At 39.1% G+C, this 21,187-nt stretch overlaps 1 protein-coding gene across 1 annotated transcript in view; it reads left to right on the top strand.

The window, feature by feature from the left end:
- Positions 1–21,187, top strand: part of DNAJC3 (DnaJ heat shock protein family (Hsp40) member C3) — an 87,615-nt gene that overhangs the window by 38,534 nt on the left and 27,894 nt on the right. Inside the window, exons 5-9 of the mRNA XM_082675939.1 lie at positions 10,846–10,998; positions 12,888–13,069; positions 13,507–13,626; positions 18,769–18,874; positions 18,959–19,079. Coding sequence (XP_082532065.1) covers positions 10,846–10,998; positions 12,888–13,069; positions 13,507–13,626; positions 18,769–18,874; positions 18,959–19,079 — 682 coding nt within the window. The remainder of the gene's footprint in view (positions 1–10,845; positions 10,999–12,887; positions 13,070–13,506; positions 13,627–18,768; positions 18,875–18,958; positions 19,080–21,187) is intronic.

The following is a 21,187-nucleotide window of genomic DNA, read 5'->3' as shown; positions in this document are numbered from 1 at the left end:
ATTTCTTTTTCTTCTCTGATTGCTGTGGCTAAAACTTCCAAAACTATGTTGAATAATAGTAGTGAGAGTGGGAAACCTTGTCTTGTTCCTGATCTTAGTGGAAATGGTTTCAGTTTTTCACCATTGAGGACGATGTTGGCTGTGTGTTTGTCATATATGGCATTTATTATGTTGAGGTAAGTTTCCTCTATGCCTACTTACTGGAAGGTTTTTATCATAAATGGGTGTTGAATTTTGTTGATAGCTTTCTCTGCATCTATTGAGATGATCATATGGTTTTTCTCCTTCAGTTTGTTAATATGGTGTATCACATTGCTTGATTTGCATATATTGAAGAATCCTTGCATTACTGGGATAAACGCCACTTGATCATGGTGTATGATGCTCTTAATGTGCTGTTGGATTCTGCTTGCCTGTAGTTTGTTGAGGATTTTTGCATCTATGTTCATCAGTGATATTGGCCTGTAGTTTTCTTTCTTTGTGACATCTTTGTCTGGTTTTGGTATCAGGGTGATGATGGCCTCATAGAATGAGTTTGGCCCCGTAGAATGAGTTTCTTGCCTATATTTGGAAGAGTTTGAGAAGGATAGGTGTTATCTCTTCTCTAAATGTTTGATAGAATTCGCCTGTGAAGCCATCTGGTCCTGGGCTTTTGCTTGTTTGAAGATTTTTAATCACAGTTTCAATATCAGTGCTTGTGATTGGTCTGTTCATATTTTCTATTTTTTCCTGGTTCAGTCTCATAAGGTTGTGCATTTCTAAGAATTTGTCCATTCCTTCCAGGTTGTCCATTTTATTGGCACATGGTTGCTTGTAGTAATCTCTCATGATACTTTGTATTTCTGCAGTGTCAGTTGTTACTTCTCCTTTTTCATTTCTAATTCTATTGATTTAAGTCTTTTCCCTTTTTTTTCTTGATGAGTCTGGCTAATGGTTTATCAATTTTGTTTATCTTATCAGAACCAGCTTTTAGTAGTATTGATCTTTGCTATCGTTTCCTTCATTTCTTTTTCACTTAATTCTGACCTGATGTTTATGATTTCTTTCCTTCTGTTAACTTGGGGGGCTTTTTGTTCTTCTTTCTCTAACTGCTTTAGATGTAAGGTTAGGCTTTTTTATTTCAGATGTTTCTTGTTTTTTGAGACAGGGTTGTATTGCTATAAACTTCCCTCTTAGAAGTGCTTTTGCTGCATCCCATAGGTTTTGGGTCATCATGTTTTCGGTCATCATGTTTTCATTGTCATTTGTTTCTAGGTATTTTTTGATTTCCTCTTTGATTTCTTCAGTGATCTGTTGGTTATTTAGTAGTGTATTGTTTAGCCTCCATGTGTTTGTATTTTTTACAGATTTTTTCCTGTAATTGATATCTAGTCTCATAGCGTTGTAGTCAGATAAGATACTTGATACGATTCAATTTTCTTAAATTTACCAAGGCTTGATTTGTGACCCAAGATATGATCTATCCTGGAGAATATTCCATGAGCACTTGAGAAGAAAGTATAATCTGCAGTTTTTGGATGGAATGTCCTATAAATATCAATTAAGTCCATCTTGTTTAATTTATCATTTAAGCTTGTGTGTCCTTATATATTTTCATTTTGGATGATCTGTCCACTGATGAAAGTGGGGTGTTAGAAAGTTCCCTACTATGATTGTGTTATTGTTGATTTCCTCTTTTATGGCTGTTAGCATGTGCTTTAATGTATTGAGGTGCTCCTATGTTGGGCGCATAAATATTTACAGTTGTTATATCTTCTTCTTGGATTGACCCCTTGATCATTATGTAGTGTCCTTTTTTGTCTCTTGTAATAGTCTTTATTTTAAAGTCTATTTTGTCTGATATGAGAATTGCTACTCCAGCTTTATTTTGATTTCCATGGAGTATCATTTTCCGTCCCCTCACTTTCAGTCTGTACGTGTCCCTAGGTCTGAAGCGGGTCTCTTGTAGACAGCGTATGTATGGGTCTTATTTTTGTGTCCATTCAGCCAGTCTGTGTCTTTTGGTTTGAGCATTTAATCCATTTACGTTTAAGGTGCTTATCGATATGTATGTTCCTTGTACCATTTTCTTAATTGTTTTGGGTTTGTTATTGTAAGTCTTTTCCTTTTCTTGTGTTTCCTGCCTAGAGAAGTTCCTTTAGCATTTACTGTAGAGCTGGTTTATTGGTGCTGAATTCTCTTAGCTTTTGCTTGTCTGTAAAGGTTTTAATTTCTCTGTCGAATCTGAATGAGATCCTTGCTGGGTAGAGTAATCTTGGTTGTAGGTTTTCCCCTTTCATCAGTTTAAATATGTCCTGCCAGTCCCTTCTGGCTTCCAGAGTTTCTGCTGAAAGATCACCTGTTAACCTTACGGGGATTCCCGTGTATGATAATTGTTGCTTTTCCGTTGCTGCTTTCAATATTTTTTGTGTGTGTTTAATTTTTGATAGTTTGATTAATATGTGTCTTGGCATGTTTCTCCTTTGATTTATCCTGTATGGGACTCTCTGCGCTTCCTGGACTTGATTGACTATTTCCTTACCCATATTACGGAAGTTTTCAACTATAATCTCTTCACATATTTTCTGAGTCCCTTTTTTTTCCCCTTCTTCTTCTGGGACCCCTATAATTGGAATGTTGGTGTGTTTCTCTTGTCCCAGAGGTCTCTGAGTCTGTCCTCAATTCTTTTCATTCTTTTTTCTTTATTCTGCTCTGTGGTAGTTATTTCCACTATTTTATCTTCCAGGTCACTCATCCATTCTTCAGCCTCAGTTATTCTGTTGATTCCTTCTAGAGAATTTTTAGTTTCATTTATTGTGTTCTTCATTGTTTGTTTGATCTTTAGTTCTTCTAGGTCCTTGTTAAACATTTCTTGTATTTTCTCCTTTCTATTTCCAAGATTTTGAATTATCTTTACTGTCATTACTCTGAATTCTTTTTCAGGTAGACTGCCTATTTCCTCTTCATTTGTTTGGTCTGGTGGGTTTTTACCCTGTTCCTTCATCTGCTGTGTATTTCTCTGTCTGCTCATTTTGTTTAACAGTGTGTTTGGGGTTTCCTTTTTGCAGGCTGCAGGTTTGTAGTTCCTGTTGTATTTGGTTTTTGCTCCCAGTGGGTAAGGTTGGTTCAGTGGGTTGTGTAGGCTTTCTGGTGGAAGAGAGTGGTGCCTGTGTTCTGGTGGATGAGGCTGGATCTTGTCTTTCTGGTGAGCCAGGACCATATCCAGTGGTGTGTTTTGGGGTGTCTGTGAACTTATGATTTTAGGCAGCCTCTCTGTTAATGGTTGGCTTGTGTTCCTGTCTTGCTAGTTGTTCGGCATAGGGTGTCCAGCACTGGAGCTTGCTGGTCGTTGAGTGGAGCTGGGTTTTAGCGTTGAGACGGAGATCTCTGGTAGAGCTTTCGCTGTTTGGTGTTACGTGGGGTTGGGACGTCTCCTGGGGACCAATGCCTTGAACTCAGCTCTCCCACCTCAGAGGCTCACGCCTGACACCTGGCCAGAGCACCAAGACCCTGTCAGCCACACGGCTCAGAAGAAAAGGGAGAAAAAAGAAGAAAGGAAGAAAGAAAAAATAAATAAAATAAAGGTATTAAAATAGAAAAAAATTAAGAAAAATGAAAACATAAAATGTAATAAAAAAAAGAAAAAAGTGACCAACGAAACCAACAAACAAATCTACCAAAGATAACAAGTGCTAAAAACTATACTAAAAAAACCCCAAACAACAACAACTAAAAATGGACAGTCAGAACCCTATGACAAATGGCAAAAGCAAAGCTATACAGAGAAAATGACACAAAGAAGCATCCCCATACACACTCACAAAAAGAGAAAAAGGGAAAAAAAATGTATATTAAAAAAAAGGAAGAGAGCAACCAAATCAATAAACATATCTACCAATGATAATAAGCTCTAAATACTAAATAAGATAAACATAAAACCAGAAACCAAATAGATGCAGAAAGCAAACCCCTAGTCTAAAGTTGCTCCCAAAGTCCACCGCCTCAATTTTGGGATGATTTGTTGTTCATTCAGGTATTCCACAGATGCAGGGTACGTCAAGTTGATTGTGGAGATTTAATCCACTGCTCCTGAGGCTCCATGGAGAAATTTCCCTTTCTCTTCTTTGTTGACACAGCTCCTAGGGTTCAGCTTTGGATTTGGCCCCGCCTCTGCGTGTAGGTCGCCTGAGGGTGTTTGTTCCCCACCCAGACAGGATGGGGTTAAAATAGTGGTTGATTAGGGGGCTCTGGCTCACTCAGGCCGAGGGGGGCAGGGAGGGATATGGAATGCGGGGCAAGCCTGCAGCAACAGAGGCCAGAGTGACGTTGCACCAGCCTGAGGCGCACCATGTGTTCTCCCGGGGAAGTTGTCCCTGGATCACGGGACCCTGGCAGTGGCGGGCCGCACAGGCTACCGAGACGGGAGGTGTGGACAGTGACCTGTGCTTCACACAGGCTTCTTGGTGGCGGCAGCAGCAGCCTTAGCATTTCATGCCTGTCTCTGGGGTCCGTGCTGGTAGCTGCAGCTCACGCCCGTCTCTGGAGCTCGTTTAGGTGGTGCTCTGAATCTGCTCGCCTTGTGCACTCTGAAACAGTGGTCTCTTGCCTGTTAGGCAGGTCCAGACTTTTTCCTGGACTCCCTCCCTGCTAGCTGTGGCACACTAGCCCCCTTCAGGCTGTGTTCATGCAGCCACCCCCAGTCCTCTCTCTGGGATCTGACCTCTGAAGCCCGAGCCTCAGCTCCCAGCCCCCGCCCGCCCCAGCAGGTGAGCAGACAAGCCTCTCAGGCTGGTGAGTGCTGGTTGGCACCAATCCTCTGTGCGGGAATCTCTCCGCTTTGCCCTCTGCACCCCTGTTGCTGTGCTCTCCTCCGTAGCTCCGAAGCTTCCCCCCGCCCTCCTCCTGTCTCCGCCACTGAAGGGTCTTCCTAGTGTGTGGAAACTTTTCCTCCACAGCTCCCTCCCAGAGGTGCAGGTCTCGTTCCTATTCTTTTGTCTCTGTTTTTTCTTTTTTCTTTTGCCCTACCCAGGTATGTGGGGAGTTTCTTGCCTTTTGGGAAGTCTGAGGTCTTCTGCCAGTGTTCAGTAGGTGTTCTGTAGGAGTTGTTCCACATGTAGGTATAGTTTTGATGTATTTGTGGGGAAGAAGGTGATTTCTACGTCTTACTCCTCCGCCATATTGAAGTTGTCCCCTAGTTACCTATTTTATACACATTATCAATAGTGTATATATGTCAATCCCAATTTGCCAATTCACCCCCCTTCCCCCTTGGTATCCATACATTTGTTCTCTGTATCTTTGTCTCTATTTCTGCTTTGTAAATAAGATCGTCTATACCAATTATTTCAGATTCCACATATATGCATTAATATATGATATTCATTTTTCTCTTTCTGACTTCCTTCACTCTGTAAGACAGTCTCTAGGTCCTTCCACGTCTCTACAAATGACCCGATTTCAGTCCTTTTAATGGCTGAGTAGTATTCTTTGTGTGTGTGTGTGTGTGTGTGTGTGTGTGTGTGTGTGTGTGTATCTCCACACCACATCTGTTTTATCCATTCATCTGCTGAGGGACATTTAGGTTGCTTCCATTTCTTGGCTATTATAAACAATGCTGCTGTGGATATTTGGATGCATGTATCTTTTCGAGTAGGGTTTTCTCTGGGTATATGCCCAGGAGTGGGATTGCAGGATCATGTGATAACTCTGTTTTTAGTTTTTTAAGGAACCTCCATACTGTTCTTCATAGTGGGCTGCACCAATTTGCATCCCCACCAACTTTGTAGGAGGATTGCTTTTTCTCCACACCCTCTCCAGCATTTATTGTTTGTAGGCTTCTTAATGTTGACCATTCTGACTGGTGTGAAGTGATACCTTATGGTAGTTTTGGTTTGCATTTCTTTAATAATTAGTGATGTTGAGCACCCTTTCATGTGCCTGTTGAGCATCTGTATGTCTTCTTTGGAGAAATGTCTGTTTAGGTCTTCTGCCCATTTTTCATTGGGTTGTTTGGTTTTTTTCATATTAAGCTGTATGAACTGTTTGTACATTTTAGAAATTAATACCCTGTCTGTAGCATCATTTGCAAATATTTTCCTCCAGTCTGCTGGTTGTCTTTTCATTTTGTTTGTGGTTTCCTTTGCTGTGCAAAAGCTTTTAAGTTTAATTGAGTTCCTTTTGTTTATTTTTGTTTTTATTACCATTACTCTGGGAGATGGATCCAAGAAGTATTGCTGGAATTTATGTCAAGGAGTGTTTTGCCTCCATTTTCCTCCAGGAGTTTTATAGTATCTGGTCTCACATTTAGGTCTTTAATCCATTTTGAGTTTATTTTTGTATTTAGTGTTAGGGAATGTTCTAATTTCAGTCTTTTACATGTAGCTGTCCAGTTTTCCCAGCACCACTTATTGAAGAGGCTGTCTTTTCTCCATTGTATATTCTTGCCTCCTTTGTTGTAGATTAATTGACCATAAGTGCATGGGTTTATTTCTGGGCTTTCTATCTTGTTCCATTGATCTCTATTTCTGTTTTTTGTGCCAGTACCACACTGTTTTAATTACTGTAGTTTTTTAATATAGTCTGAAGTTAGGGAGTGTGATTCCTCCAGCTCCGTTCTCTCTCAAGATTGTTTTGGTTATTCGAGGTTTTTTGTGTTTCTATACAAATTAAAAAAATTTTTGTTCTAGTTCTGTGAAAAATACCATTGGTAATTTGATAGGGGTTGCATTGAATCTGTAGATTGCCTTGGGTTCTATGGTTGTTTTAACCATGTTAATTCTTCCAGTCCAAGAACTTGGTGTATATTTCCATCTATGTTGTCTTCAGTTTCTTTCACTAACATCTTAGAGTTCTCAGAGTACAGGTCTGTTGCCTCTTTAGGTAGGGTTATTCCTAGATATTTTATTCTTTTTGATGTGATAGTTAATGGGATTGTTTCCTTAATTTCTGTTTCTGATATTTCATTGCTAGTATATAGAAATTCAACAGATTTATTTATATTAATCTTGTATCCAGTAACTTTACCAAATTCATTGATGAGCTCTAGTAGTTTTCTGGTAGCATCTGTAGGATTTTCTATGTATAGCCTCATGTTGTCTGCAACAGTTTTACTTCTTCTTTTCCATTTTGGATTCCTTCTATTTGTTTTTTTTCTCTGATTGCTGTGGTTAGGACTTGAATAAAAGTGGTGAGAGTGGACATCCTTGTCTTGTTCCCAATCTGAGAGGAAATGCTTTCAGCTTTTCACCATTGCGTGTGATGTTGGCTGTGGGTTTGTCATGTGTGACCTTTATTATGTTGAGGTATGTTCCCTCTATGCCCACTTTCTGAAGAGTTTTTTTAATCACAAGTGGATGTTGAATTTTATCTTTTCTGTATCTATTGAGATGATCATATAGTTTTTATTCTTTAACTTGTCAATGTGGTATATTGTGTTGATTTGCAGATGTTGAAAACTCCTTGCATCCCTGGAATAAACCCCACTTGATCATGGTGTATGAGCCTTTCAGTGTGTGGAATCAGTTTGCTAGCATTTTGTGGACGATTTTTGCATCTATGTTCATTATTACGATTTTTTCTCCAAAAGATAGTGACTGTGGTTAATAAGAAATAAAGTACTGTTACAGATAGAGGTTTGGCTGAAAGAGTCAGAAATGTAAAGCACCAAAGAAAAGAAGGGATATCAAGAAACATGACAAAAGGAGGGAGGGAAATATCAGTAGGGCTCACTCTCCACGGGGAAGTATCGCAGAACATGAGAGGGCAGTTGGGAGGAGTCAGCAACCTTGGGATAAGAGTGAAAAGCTTCATCTCACTTAACCCTCTTTGAAACTCTCCTGAGTTATATGCCCTTAGTTTGTTCCTCAGACTCCTTTCTTACCTCCCTGGAAGACTCTCCCCCTCTTCTCCTTTTCCCTCCCAACCCCAAAGAAGCCCAGATGACCAGAGCTCACTCCTTCTTTCCCATTCCCATTATTTGACCATGGAGTGAGGCTGAGCCCTCCATTCTCACCCTCGAGGTTTAGGGCCTTCCCCTCCCTCACCTTCCTACAAGAAAGATTGTGTTGAAGAGAATAGACTGTAAAAGTTTGGGAGAGAAAAGATGCAAATTCCATCCAGAAGAGGCAGTCTCTAATACATTCTGTCCAAAAGGGGGCAGTAGTGTACATATAGGAAACAACTTACCAATATATATGCCCCCCTCTATGTCCACTGCAGCATTATTTACAATAGCCAAGATATGGAAACAACCTAAGTGTCCATTGATGGATGAACAAATAAGGTGTAGGGGCTTCCCTGGTGGCGCAGTGGTTGAGAGTTCGCCTGCCGATGCAGGGGACACGGGTTTGTGCCCCGGTCTGGGAAGATCCCACATGCCACGGAGCGGCTAGGCCCATGAGCCATGGCCACTGAGCCTGCGCGTCTGGAGCCTGTGTTCCACAACGGGAGGGGCCACAACAGTGAGAGGCCTGTGTACTGCAAAAAAATAAAAAATAATAAAAAAATAAGATGTAGTATGTATATGCAGTGGAATACTATTCAGCTATAAAAAAGAAATCCTTCCATTTGTGACAATATGGATGGATCTTGAGTGTATTAGGCTAAGTAAAATAAATCAGATGGAGAAAGACAAATACTGTATGATTTCACTTATGTGGAATCTAAAAAGACAAACAAATGAACAAACAAAATGAAATTTATTCATAGTTGCAGAGAATAGATTAGTGGTTACTGGAGGGGACGGGGGTTGGGAGTTGGGTATAATGGGTGAAGGGGGTCAGCTGTATAATGATGAATGGTAACTAGACTTGTGGGAGTGATCACTTGGTAGTGTATACAGATGTTGAATTATAATGCTGGATACCTGACACATCATCATCATCATCATCATCATCATTATCATTGTGGAAACAAGTTATCACTAAACATCTACTTTTACCCAGAGCAAAGTGACAGCACATACACACTTATACTCCTTCCAGCGTGGTTTATTAAAAATATTCAAGACTACCCCGAGGATGCTAAAGTAAAGACAGGTATTCCATAGCCCAAAGTAGCTTCCTTCAACTTGTAAATTCAGTCATGCAGGGAAAATCCTCCTCCATAGTGAGCTAAGGTTGCCATTTCCCAGTGACCTATGAATGCTTGGAGTCCTAGCCATTCCTTCAAAAGCCAAAGATTAAACAGACAGAAAAGAATACCTAAAATATCCAAAAAACAAAATGGAGAAATACAGTCCCTTCACCAAGAACTAATATTCCTAAGTTTTCTCATTCGGAGTATTCTCTTCTACCAGGTAGCTACTGGGAGTGTTTTTAAAACATGAGTCCACTGAAGGGGAAGCAGTGTGATCGGTCAACCGAAGGGGAGGTATTTCTAGAAATAACCTACTGGTGTCTGTACTTCACCCAAAACGGGAGCCCATTAACTACAATTCCCATCTTAGTAGGAATATTAGATTTCAGGAATTATCAGATAGAAACTAATCTTAAAGAAAAATCTTTCCAAAAAATCAGTAGCTTTTTATTGATTTATTTTATTTATGTTTTTTTTGCGGTACGCGGGCCTCTCACTGTTGTGGCTTCTCCCGTTGCAGAGCACAGGCTCTGGACGCGCAGGCCCATTGGCCATGGCTCACGGGCCTAGCCGCTCTGCGGCATGTGAGATCTTCCCGGACCGGGGCACGAACCCGTGTCCCCTGCATTGGCAGGCGGGCTCTCAACCACTGCGCCACCAGGGAAGCCCAAAATCAGTAGCTTTTTAATGTAGGCATCCAATTTTTCTGTGCCGTTAGGCTTAAGATTTTTCCATCTGGAGGAAGAAATTGTTAAGAGTTGACTGTGCATATGAGGCCAACCTGGGGGCAGGAATGAACTGTAAGCAGACACAAGGGATTTTATTGAGGTGGCAGAAATGGTCTAAAACTGTGATAATGGTTGCATACTTTGTAAGTTTATTAAAAATCATGAAATTGCACAGTCAAAATGAGTGAATTTTATGGTATATAAAGTATACCTTGATAAAGATGTTTAATAAAAGAGTCAATGTGTGAACCTCCTAAAATCATGTCATAATCCTTTTAAATAAGATATTACTCTCTTATTTTTCCCTGTAAAGTCTTCCTTTCTTACTATACCTCAAACCCTCTGGTATCAAATCCTTTTTATCTTATAACCTCTAAAAAACTGCCCTCTCCTTCAGTTTCCCTATGCTCTTCATTATTGTGATAAAATTATTTTATACTTAAAAATAAATACTTAAGGGGCTTCCCTGGTGGCGCAGTGGTTGAGAGTCTGCCTGCCGATGCAGGGGACACGGGTTCGTGTCCCGGTCCAGGAAGATCCCACATGCCGCGGAGTGGCTGGGCGCGTGAGCCATGGCCGAGGAGCCTGTGCTCCGCGACGGGAGAGGCCACAACAGTGAGAGGCCCGTGTACCGCAAAAAAAAAAAAAAAAAAAAAAAAAAAAACTTAAGAAATATAATTAGAAGGCAAAACACATAAAACTCAAGTTTTTCTGCAGCTATATATAAGAAAGTGAGAAAGGTGCTTTTCTTCATTCTTCTCTACCTTTTCACATTCCTAAATATATTTGCTTCCTGGGAAGTTTTGGCGACCCAACTGTTTTGACTCTAGCTCCACTGCTTGCTCTCGTGCACCGTATTGGTGGGAATAAGGATGCCTTTGCTGCTGCTTCCCACAGTGATCAGCACCAGGGGACGAGTCATTGGAGAAGCCAGTTGTGCCAGTGTCTCCTTATCCCTTTCCCCCGATGAACTTGAGTGTTTGGAAGGGTCAGATCATTGTATATTATGGTTGTTACACTCAAGAGATTGAAAACCCTGTTTAATTTCTTATTATTGTTATAGCTCAAATCAAATCCAAGTGAAAATGAAGAAAAAGAAGCCCAGTCCCAACTTATCAAATCTGATGAAATGCAGCATTTGCGTTCACAAGCACTTGATGCTTTTGAAAGTTCAGATTATATTGCTGCTATAACCTTCCTTGATAAGGTTTTAGAGGTAAGTTTTTTTTTTGCTCTTGCAGCTGACATGCCTAACACTTACTGCTTTTTACTATAAGGTATGTGTATATACTTTGACATGTTATATACCACAAAAAACCTAGATAGCATAAAATCAGATTGACCCTGGGGTTTTCAGCTCCTAATTGAAAGATGGTGTTTATACAGAACAAAATTTGGGACTGAAATTTTCAGTAAATATACTGAAGGTGCTATGGAGTGGGAGTTGCATATTTTTGTACATTCCCTGCTTTGCTGTTTTCTGTTTGATTTTGCATTTTGGGGGGGCAGGGCAAGAAAACTCTAGGGGTTAGTTAATGGGGTAAAAGATGAAAGAGTTGGTTGAAGAAAAAGGAAAAATGATGTTTGGGAGGAAAGATGAGTGTTTAGAGTGAGAAGTTTCTAGGGAAGAAGGCAGATGAAGAGTTGATAGGATCCAGAGGGTTCTAGATAGGGAAGTCTAAGTCTGCCTCAGCAAGGACTTAATGACAAAGGATGTAATGGTTTCAGAAGGAAGTCTAAAATAATATTCAAATGGAAGCAGTCATAATTCATATTTATTTATCATTTTCATAGCACTTTGTGTAGTCTAATCTTGGCAATAAACTCGATGTATGTAGAATGGCCACTTTTTGATAGTTTTATAGAGGAAATTGTGTGATGTCCAGTGGAATTCACGGTTTACTAAATTATTTTGTTAATGCTTTATCAAGGAAATATAAATTTATGATTTTCACCTTCCAGTAATGAGACTATCCATCTTGACCTAGCTTGTTGTATTTAGTTTATATACAATATTGATTTTGATATCTTACTCTGTGAAAAGTTGACATGACTTTAATACAGCTCTAAGAAATATATAAAGACACTTACACAGGTCTTATTGGTGAGCATTTGGGTTTACATTTTGAAGAATACTAGTGGTGTACTAAACATTGACAACTTTTTGATAAAATGGAAACAGTGAAGCTTCAGCCTTCTCACATTGTTTTTCTCTTTATTTTTGTGATATGCGGATTTAATTTCAAAGAGGTAACATATTTTAAAAGATCATTTAATATAGTTACTGGTAGAATAAAAATATTTTGTGAATTTAGAGCCTAGATTTTATTTTTTGAGACTAGAAATTAGAATTGTTAACTACAAAAATCCAGTTAGAAAATATTCTCTTCAAAATCAAATACAGTAGGGCTTCCCTGGTGGCACAGTGGTTAAGAATTCACCTGCCAATGCAGGGGACACGGGTTCGAGCCCTGGTCTGAGAAGATCCCACATGCTGCAGAGCAGCTGAGCTTGTGCGCAACTGCTGAGCCTGTGCTCTAGAGCCCGCGTATCACAACTACTGAAGCCCACGTGCCTAGAGCCCTTGCTTCGCAATAGGAGAGGAGAGGCCACCGCAATGAGAAGCCTGCACAACGCAGCAGAGAGTGGTCCCACTCGCCGCAACTGGAGAAAAGCCCATGTGCAGCAACGAAGACCCAACACGGCCAAAAATAAAAAATTAAATAAAATAAATAAATTTATATAAAAAAATCAAATATACTTCACTGGGAACCACCTTCTCATAGTAAATACCATGTTTTCTTACTTTCAGTGTTTTAGAATTATATAACTGAAAGGGGTAGGGAAATGGCCTTGTTAGTACATATATCCCTTACCCCATTGGAATTTATTTAAGACATCTGTGGAGAAATTATTTTGTCACATCTCATTATTTTTGTGACATCTAAATTGTATTAGACTTTTTAATATTACTTACAATATAGGAGTCATCACATTAATTGAGGATGTTTTATGTTGATAAATATGTAGATAAAATATATCAGGTGCAAGTATGAATGTGCATAATTTACTGTTTCTTTAAGTCTAGTTCTTTTGTTTCTCAAGGTTTGTGTTTGGGATGCAGAATTACGGGAACTTCGAGCTGAATGTTTTATAAAAGAAGGGGAACCTAGGAAAGCGATAAGTGACTTAAAAGCTGCATCAAAATTGAAGAATGATAATACTGAGGCATTTTATAAAATCAGCACACTGTACTATGAGCTAGGAGACCATGAACTATCTCTCAGGTCAGTTCTAGTAACATACACATCTCCTCATCTTTTTATTGTTTGCAGTAAGAGAATACTCCCATTTTCTTTTTAACTTTAATAAAATTATGGTTAAGGCTTTTTTATATATCTATAATTTTGTGTTATCTCTTAAGTTATTCTGCTTCCACATTAGTTCTTTTTCATACTTCATGAAATAATAAATAGGGTATTACATTTGCAGAAGCAAAATAGTGTTTGTTATATATCTCTACTTAAGTCATTTGAACTAGAATTAATAAATGTGTGTGCATAATACAATGTCGTATATAACAGTGTATGATAAATTATTGTCAGTATATTTTAATTGTTACAGACAAAAAATACCTTTTGTTGTGATTTCTATATTTAGTATGAAAAACCATTTATTGATTATTTTTACTTGGAGTATTTTCCTTTTTTTAATCCATGAACAGTGAAGTTCGTGAATGTCTTAAACTTGACCAGGATCATAAAAGGTGTTTTGCACACTATAAACAAGTCAAGAAACTTAATAAGCTGATAAAGTCAGCTGAAGAGCTCATCAAAGAAGGCAGGTAAGACTATGCTTGTGTAGAGGATCTCACCTTCCCTCATATGTCTGGTTGTGGCCACAGAAGAACAACTGAACTGCTTGCTCTTACTTCTTGCCGTTGAGGGTGGAGTATCTTAGATGGCATTGAGCCTTAGCAAAACTACAATTGTACACTTTTTGAATAAGGCAGAATATAAATAATGGTAACTACATAGTATTCTTTTTTAAATTTATTTACAATTTGTTTATTTTCAGCTGTGTTGGGTCTTCATTGATGCGTGTGGGCTTTCTCTAGTTGCAGCCAGCGGGGTTGTTGTGGTGCGCGGGCTTCTCATTGCGGTGGCTTCTTTTGTTGAGAGCACAGGCTCCAGGTGCGCGGCCTCAGTAGTTGTGGCACGCGGGCTTAGTTGCTCCGCGGCATGTGGAATCTTCCAGAACCAGGGCTCAAACCCGTGTCCTGGCAGACGGATTCTTACCACTGTGCCACCAGGGAAGTCCCTGCATAATATTCTTACCAGCAGATTTATTTTATATTTCACCAACTATTTACTGAATTTTTCCTGTATCAGGAACTGACTATGTACTGGGGGGTGCAGAAATGAATATGAATAGTAGTGTTTGGTCTTAAGACACTGGTAGTTTAGTGTGGGAGACAGGCACATAAATTGATTATTAAAAGGTAATATACATCTAGAGTGATAGCGATGTATACAGAGTATGCAGACATTTCCTCTCAGTACGGGATTCTGGGTTAACAGTTCTTTTGTTACAGCAGCTGAAAAATATTGTGCCATTTCTTTCTGGCTTCCATGGTTCCTGATGAGAAATCCATTGTCATTCTAATTGTTTTTTCCCTAAAGATAAGGAGTTATTTTCCTCTGACTGCTTTTCAGATTATTTCCTTGTCTTTAGTTTTCAGAAGTTTAATTATGATATATCTCAGCATGGATTTCTTTGTGTTTATCCTGTTTGGCGTATCCTTAGCTTCTAGAATATGTAGGTTTATGTCTCTTGTCAAATTTTGGGAAGTTTCCAGCCATTATTTCTGGGAATACTTTTTCAGCCCTGCCCTCTCTCTGTTTTCCTTCTTAGACTCTAATTAACATAAATGTTAGAGTTTTTGTTTTAGCCCTACAGTCCCTGAGGCTCTGTTTATTTTTCTTTTTCAGTTCATTTTCTCTGTTGTTCAGATTTGGTAATTTCTATTCTTCCAATTCACTGATTCTTTTCTCTGTCCCCTACATTCTGCTCTTGAGCACATGTGGTGAGCAATTTATTTCAGTTTTTATACTTTTCAGTTCTAAAAATTCTATTTGGAATGTTCATATCTTCTATTTCTTTGCTGAGACTTTCCATTTCTTTGCTGAGGCATTCTATTTTTTCATTTGCTTTAAGCATGTTTGTTAATTGCTGCTTTTTTCATGGCTGCTTTAACATCTCTGTCCTCTTGGTGTTGGTTTGAGATCTTCCTGTTTCTTGGTATGATGATTAGTTTGTTTTTTTGCGGTACACGGGCCTCTCATTGTTGTGGCCTCTCCCATTGCGGAGCACAGGCTCCAGATGTGCAGGCTCAGCGGCCGTGGCTCACGGGCCCAGCCACTCCGTGGCACGTGGGATCTTCCCAGACTGGGGTACGAACCCGTGTCCCCTGCATCGGCAGGTGGACCCCCAACCACTGCGCCACCAGGGAAGCCCTGATGATTAGTTTTTAATTGAAACCTGGATATGTTCATTTTATAAGATACTGTATTTTATTTAAATCTTCTGTTTTGGGTGGCTTTTCCTGACATTGTTCCAGCAAAGTGAGCATGAGGGCCTGGGGGGTAGGCACAACCTCGTTAACTGCCAGATTGAGGTAGAAGTTTCCCACTTGGCCTTCATTGCTATTCGAGGTGTGGGATTGTCACTACTGCTTGGTGTGGGTAAGAGTTTTGGGGACTCAGTTCTGGCCATGGATGAAAGTTCTGGCTCCCAACGTGGCATTCTCCGACACCACCTTGCTTGGGTGTGGACACACCTCATTACAGGCTCACCAGGGAAGAAGTCTAGGCTCTCCAGTTGACCTGCTGATATTGGTGGGGGTGGGATCATAATTTTCTTGTCTCCCCCTTTCTTAGTCTTTTCATATTAAAAAAAAGGACATACAATGTCCAGGATATTTACACAGGTATCTAGGTAGAGGAATTGGGGAAGGTACATCTACTCCACCTTTCCAGAAGCTACCTTTTTTTGTTTTTTTAAAGTGAAGTGCATTATTTTCTAATTGAACTTTTAATTTCTAATTGTAGTTTCACACATAGTTTTAAGAAATAGAGCGAGGTCTCGCATACTCTGTATAATTTCCTACAATTGTACCATCTTGGAAATCTATAGAACAGTATCCCAACTAGGATTTTGACATTGATGTCTAGCTTTTGCTTTAAGTTTTGTATTTAAACCTATATTTTAATACAGTGGCATTTAAATTTGAAGATTGCAGCACTTTGGGAATAATGTGCCACAATGGCATGTAAATGCAGCTTGCGTTGGGTGGGCCAAAAAGTGCCTTCGGTTTTTTAACTAAAAATAAAAGACACATTTTTCATTTTCACCAAGAACGTTATTGAACAACGTATTCACCCTTTTTTTCCACTACCTTCTGCCATTTTTCAGGCAACGTCATAATTCCATCTACCAAAACCTTTTTATCTTTTTGAGCAAAGAACTGTTCCAGGTGCCTTTTACAGTCTTCCAGGAAATTGAAATTTTTTCTGTTAACAGAATTTTGTAAAGACCGGAATAAATGAAAATCTGAAGGTGCAATGTCTGGTGAATATGGTGGATGAATCAGGACTTCCCAGCCAAGCTGTAACAGTTTTTGCCTGGTTATCAAAGAAACATATGCGGTCTTGTGTTATCCTGATGGAAGATTATGTGTTTTCTGTTGATTAATTCTGGATGCTTTTCGTGGAGTGCTGCTTTCAGTTGGTCTAATTGGGAGCAGTACTTGTTGGAATTAATCGTTTGGTTTTCCAGAAGGAGCTCATAATAGAGGACTCCCTTCCAATCCCACCGTATACACAACATCATCTTCTTTGGATGAAGACGGGCCTTTGGTGTAGTTGGTGGTGATGCATTTCGCTTGCCCCACGATCTCTTCCGTTCCACATTACTGTACAGTATCCACTTTTCATCGCCCGTCACAATTTGTTTTAAAAATGGAACGTTTTCATTACGTTTCAGTTGAGAATTGCATGTGGAAATATGGTCAAGAAGGTTTTTTTCGCTTAACTTACGTGGAACCGAAACATCAAAGTGATTCATATAACCAAGCTGGTGCAAACGATTTTCAACATTTGATTTGGATATTTTGAGTATGTTGGCTATCTCCCGCATGGTATAATGTTGACTGCTCTCAGTTTTTGTTTCTATTTGATCGCTGTCAACTTCAACTGGTCTACCCGACCGTGGAGCATCATCCAGTGAGAAATCTCCAGCATGAAACTTCGCAAACCACTTTTGACATGTTCAGTCGGTCACAGCACCTTCTCCATACACTGCACAAAACTTTTTGTGCATTTCAGTTGCATTTTTACCTTTCTTGAAATAATAAAGCATAATATGCTGAAAATGTTGCTTTTTTTCTTCCATCTTCAACATTAAAATGGCTACACAAAAATTCACCAATTTTTTTTTTTTTTTTTGGCGGTACGCGGGCCTCTCACTGTTGTGGCCTCTCCCGTTGCGGAGCACAGGCTCCGGACGCGCAGGCTCAGTGGCCATGGCTCGCGGGGCCCAGCTGCTCCGCGGCATGTGGGATATTGCCGGACCAGGGCACGAACCCGTATCCCCTGCATCGGCAGGCGGACTCTCAACCACTGTGCCACCAGGGAAGCCCACCAATTTTGATCTTTTTTTAAATGCACACTGATATGACAGCTGTCACATACAGTCTAACATAATTGTTTCAAATGAAGTTAAAGACAACTAAGTGCTACTAGAGCCATCTATGGAAAAAACTGAACGAACCTTTTGGCCAACCCAACAGTTTGCCATTAATGAGGAGAGTAACAATGCATAACATGACTAGTACTTTCCACCGGTTTAAAAAAATGCTGAAATAGCTTTTATTGTTCTTAGAAAGCTAGTAATGTTGGGAATTTAAGCAGGTTTCTTGTCCGCGGAGTAACTAAGCCTGTGCGCCACAACTACTGAGCCCGCGTGCCACAACTACTGAAGCCCGTGCACCTAGAGCCCATGCTCCTCAACAAGAGAAGCCACTGCAATGAGAAGCCCGCACACCGCAATGAAGAATAGCCCCCGCTCGCCACAGCTAGAGAAAAGTCCACGTGTGGCAACGAAGACCCAATGCAGCCAAAAATAAATAAAATTAAAAAAAAAAGGTTACCTACTGTATGATTACATTTATATAGCATTCATGAAATAAAATTATAGAGGTGGTAAACAGATGAGAAATTGCTGAGGGTTAGGGAGCAGGATGATGTGTAACTATAAAGGGATGGCATGAAGGAACCTTACAGAGGTGGAGTAGAGCTGTATCTTCATTGTGGTGATGGTTACACGAATCTACACATGTGATAAAACTATATAAAACTACGTATACTCACACACACATACATATACACACACAACTAAGTGAGTAGAAAACTGTTGAAATCTCCAAAAAAAATAAAAAGCAGGTTTCTTCTGCAAGGAATTACAATGTACTTAGATTTGAATATTGATATTTGTTATATAAAATAACATGTAATGGGCGCTGTTATTTCATCAAAGTGTGTAGTAACTAAGAAAGAAAACCTGATCTCTGTTTTGCTGAAAGTATAAGCCTTGTATAGTCGGACTTTAACAAAGTGTTTTCCTCAGTTTCAAAATCATGAGCACTTTTCTGTAGAGAATTCATCATTTGGTTTGATGGGTACTCACAGGTATGCTTTGATTTATCCAGATACATTTTCTGTGGTCATGTGTGTTATCTCCCAACTCTTAATTGCAGAGAGAACCTTCCTTGCTACTGTAGATTAATAAGGTAGAAGCAGTCTTTGAAGGAATGTGCTCATTCAGGTCAATTGATTTAAGTAACATATAGTGAAGAATAGAGGGTCGTTTCTTTAGCTCTGGAAATAGAATTTCATTTTTTACTCATCATGATTTGCTCATTTAACAGATACACAGATGCGACCAGCAAATATGAATCTGTCATGAAAACAGAGCCAAGTGTTTCTGAGTATACAATTCGTTCAAAAGAAAGGATTTGCCACTGCTTTTCGAAGGTAACTGTTGACTCACTCCCAGAATTGTAAAAACTTGACATTGTGGAAAACAACTATAAATTCTTTTCTCACACTTACTTTTAGGATGAGAAGCCTGTTGAAGCTATTCGAGTGTGTTCGGAAGTTTTACAGATGGAACCTGACAATGTGAACGCTCTGAAAGACCGAGCAGAGGCCTATTTAATAGAAGAGATGTACGATGAAGGTAAATCTTTGAGGAATTTGATTTGCGATACCTAAAAGTTGTTATATGTGCAATTAGCACCTGTTTAACATCCTTTTGTTTAGAACAAGTTTACCAGAGTACCTGGAAATGTTGGCAATTTTAGAAAAATGGCAGAGAACCTGAAAATTATTCTTTCTTGGTGGAACATGAAAACTATACCATATAAGGAAAGAGTTCTGCTGTTGACACCAGTACAGTGGAATATAAAAATAAAAATTTTAACTTTCTTTGTTGGAGACAAGTTAGAAAAGATATATAACAAGGTAGAAGATTTAAATTATAGATCTCATATCATCGAGAGGTAATCACTGCTTGTTTTGGATTTACACCTTTCAGACTTTATGCATATGTATGAGTGTGTATTTTATGCATACATATTCTACGCATGTATGCAGTATATATATTCTACCTACAGCAGACATACATGTGACATATATGCGTAAATATAAAATGATCCTCTGTGACCCCTAAGCTGTTTAGTAAATGTTAGGATACCTGCTTACCGAACTTTGTTCAAGTTGAAGTAGCAGAGAGAGAGATTCCTGCTAGATGTTGTAAGGACCTTGAATAAAGGCAGTGGCCTATTTTTGGAAGATAACTAAGGGAAATACAGTAATTGTATAGAATCCTTTCATATATATATATATATATATTTTTTTTTTTTTTTTTATCTTTCATATATTTTGTTTTGTGATCTTTTTCATGTGACATTATGCTATAAACATTTAAATGAGATGATTTTGAAAAGAAGTGAGTCTTAAAGCCCTTAATGAAAAGTTTTTGTTTCAAATCAAGTAAAGCGTTTTCTTTTCTTTATTTATTTTTAACATCTTTATTGGAGTATAATTGCTTTACAATGGTGTGTTAGTTTCTGCTTTATAACAAAGTGAATCAGCTATACATATACTTATATCCCCATATCTCCTTCCTCTTGCGTCTCCCTCCCACCCTCCCTATACCACCCCTCGAGGTGGTCACAAAGCACCGAGCTGATCTCAATGTGCTATGCGGCTGCTTCCCAGTAGCTATCTGTTTTACATTTGGTAGTGTATATATGTCCATGCCACTCTCTCACTTCATCCCAGCTTACCCTTCCCCCTCCCTGTGTCCTCAAGTCCATACTCTATGTCTGTGTCTTTATTCCTGTCATGCCCCTAGGTTCTTCAGAACCATTTTGTTTTTTTTTTAGATTTCCATATATATGTGTTAGCATACGGTATTTTTTTTTTCTCTTTCTGACTTACTTCACTCTGTATGACAGTCTCTAGGTCCATCCACCTCACTACAAATAACTCAATTTCATTTCTTTCTATGGCTGAGTAATACTCCGTTGTATATATGTGCCACATCTTCTTTATCCATTCATCTGTCGATGGACACTTAGGTTGCTTCCAAGTCCTGGCTATTGTAAACAGTGCTGTAATGAACATTGTGGTACATGACTCTTTTTGAATTATGGTTTACTCAGGGTATATGCCCAGTAGTAGGATTGCTGGGTCGCATGGTAGTTCTATTATTAGTTTTTTTAAGGAACCTCCATACTGTTCTTCATAGTGGCTGTATCAGTTTACATTCCCACCAGCAGTGTAAGAGGATTCCCTTTTCTCCACACCCTCTCCAGCATGTATTGTTTGTCGATTTTTTGATGGGCATTCTGATTGGTATGAGGTGATACCTCACTGTAGTTTTGATTTTCATTTCTCTAATGATTAGTGATGTTGAGCATCCTTTCATGTGTTTGTTGGATATCTGTATATCTTCTTTGGAGAAATGTCTATTTAGGTCTTCTGCCCATTTTTGGATTGGGTTGTTTGTTTTTTTTGATATTGAGCTGCACGAGCTGCTTATAAATTTTGGAGATTAATCCTCTGTCAGTTCCTTCATTTGCAAATATTTCCTGCCATTCTGAGGGTTGCCTTGCATCCCGTTTATGGTTTCCTTTGCTGTGCAAAAACTTTTAAGTTTCATTAGGTTCCATTTGTCTATTTTTTTCCATTTTTCTAGGAGGTGGGTCAAAAAGGATCTTGCTGTGATTTATGTCATAGAGTGTTCTGCCTATGTTTTCCTCTAAGAGTTTTATAGTGTCT

This window comes from Grampus griseus (assembly GCF_964374135.1).
Source record: "Grampus griseus genome assembly, chromosome: 18".
In the NCBI taxonomy this organism is placed as follows: Eukaryota; Metazoa; Chordata; class Mammalia; order Artiodactyla; family Delphinidae; genus Grampus; species Grampus griseus.
The sequence above is the reverse complement of the archived record's forward strand: the minus strand, read 5'-3'. Positions and strand labels throughout refer to the sequence as shown.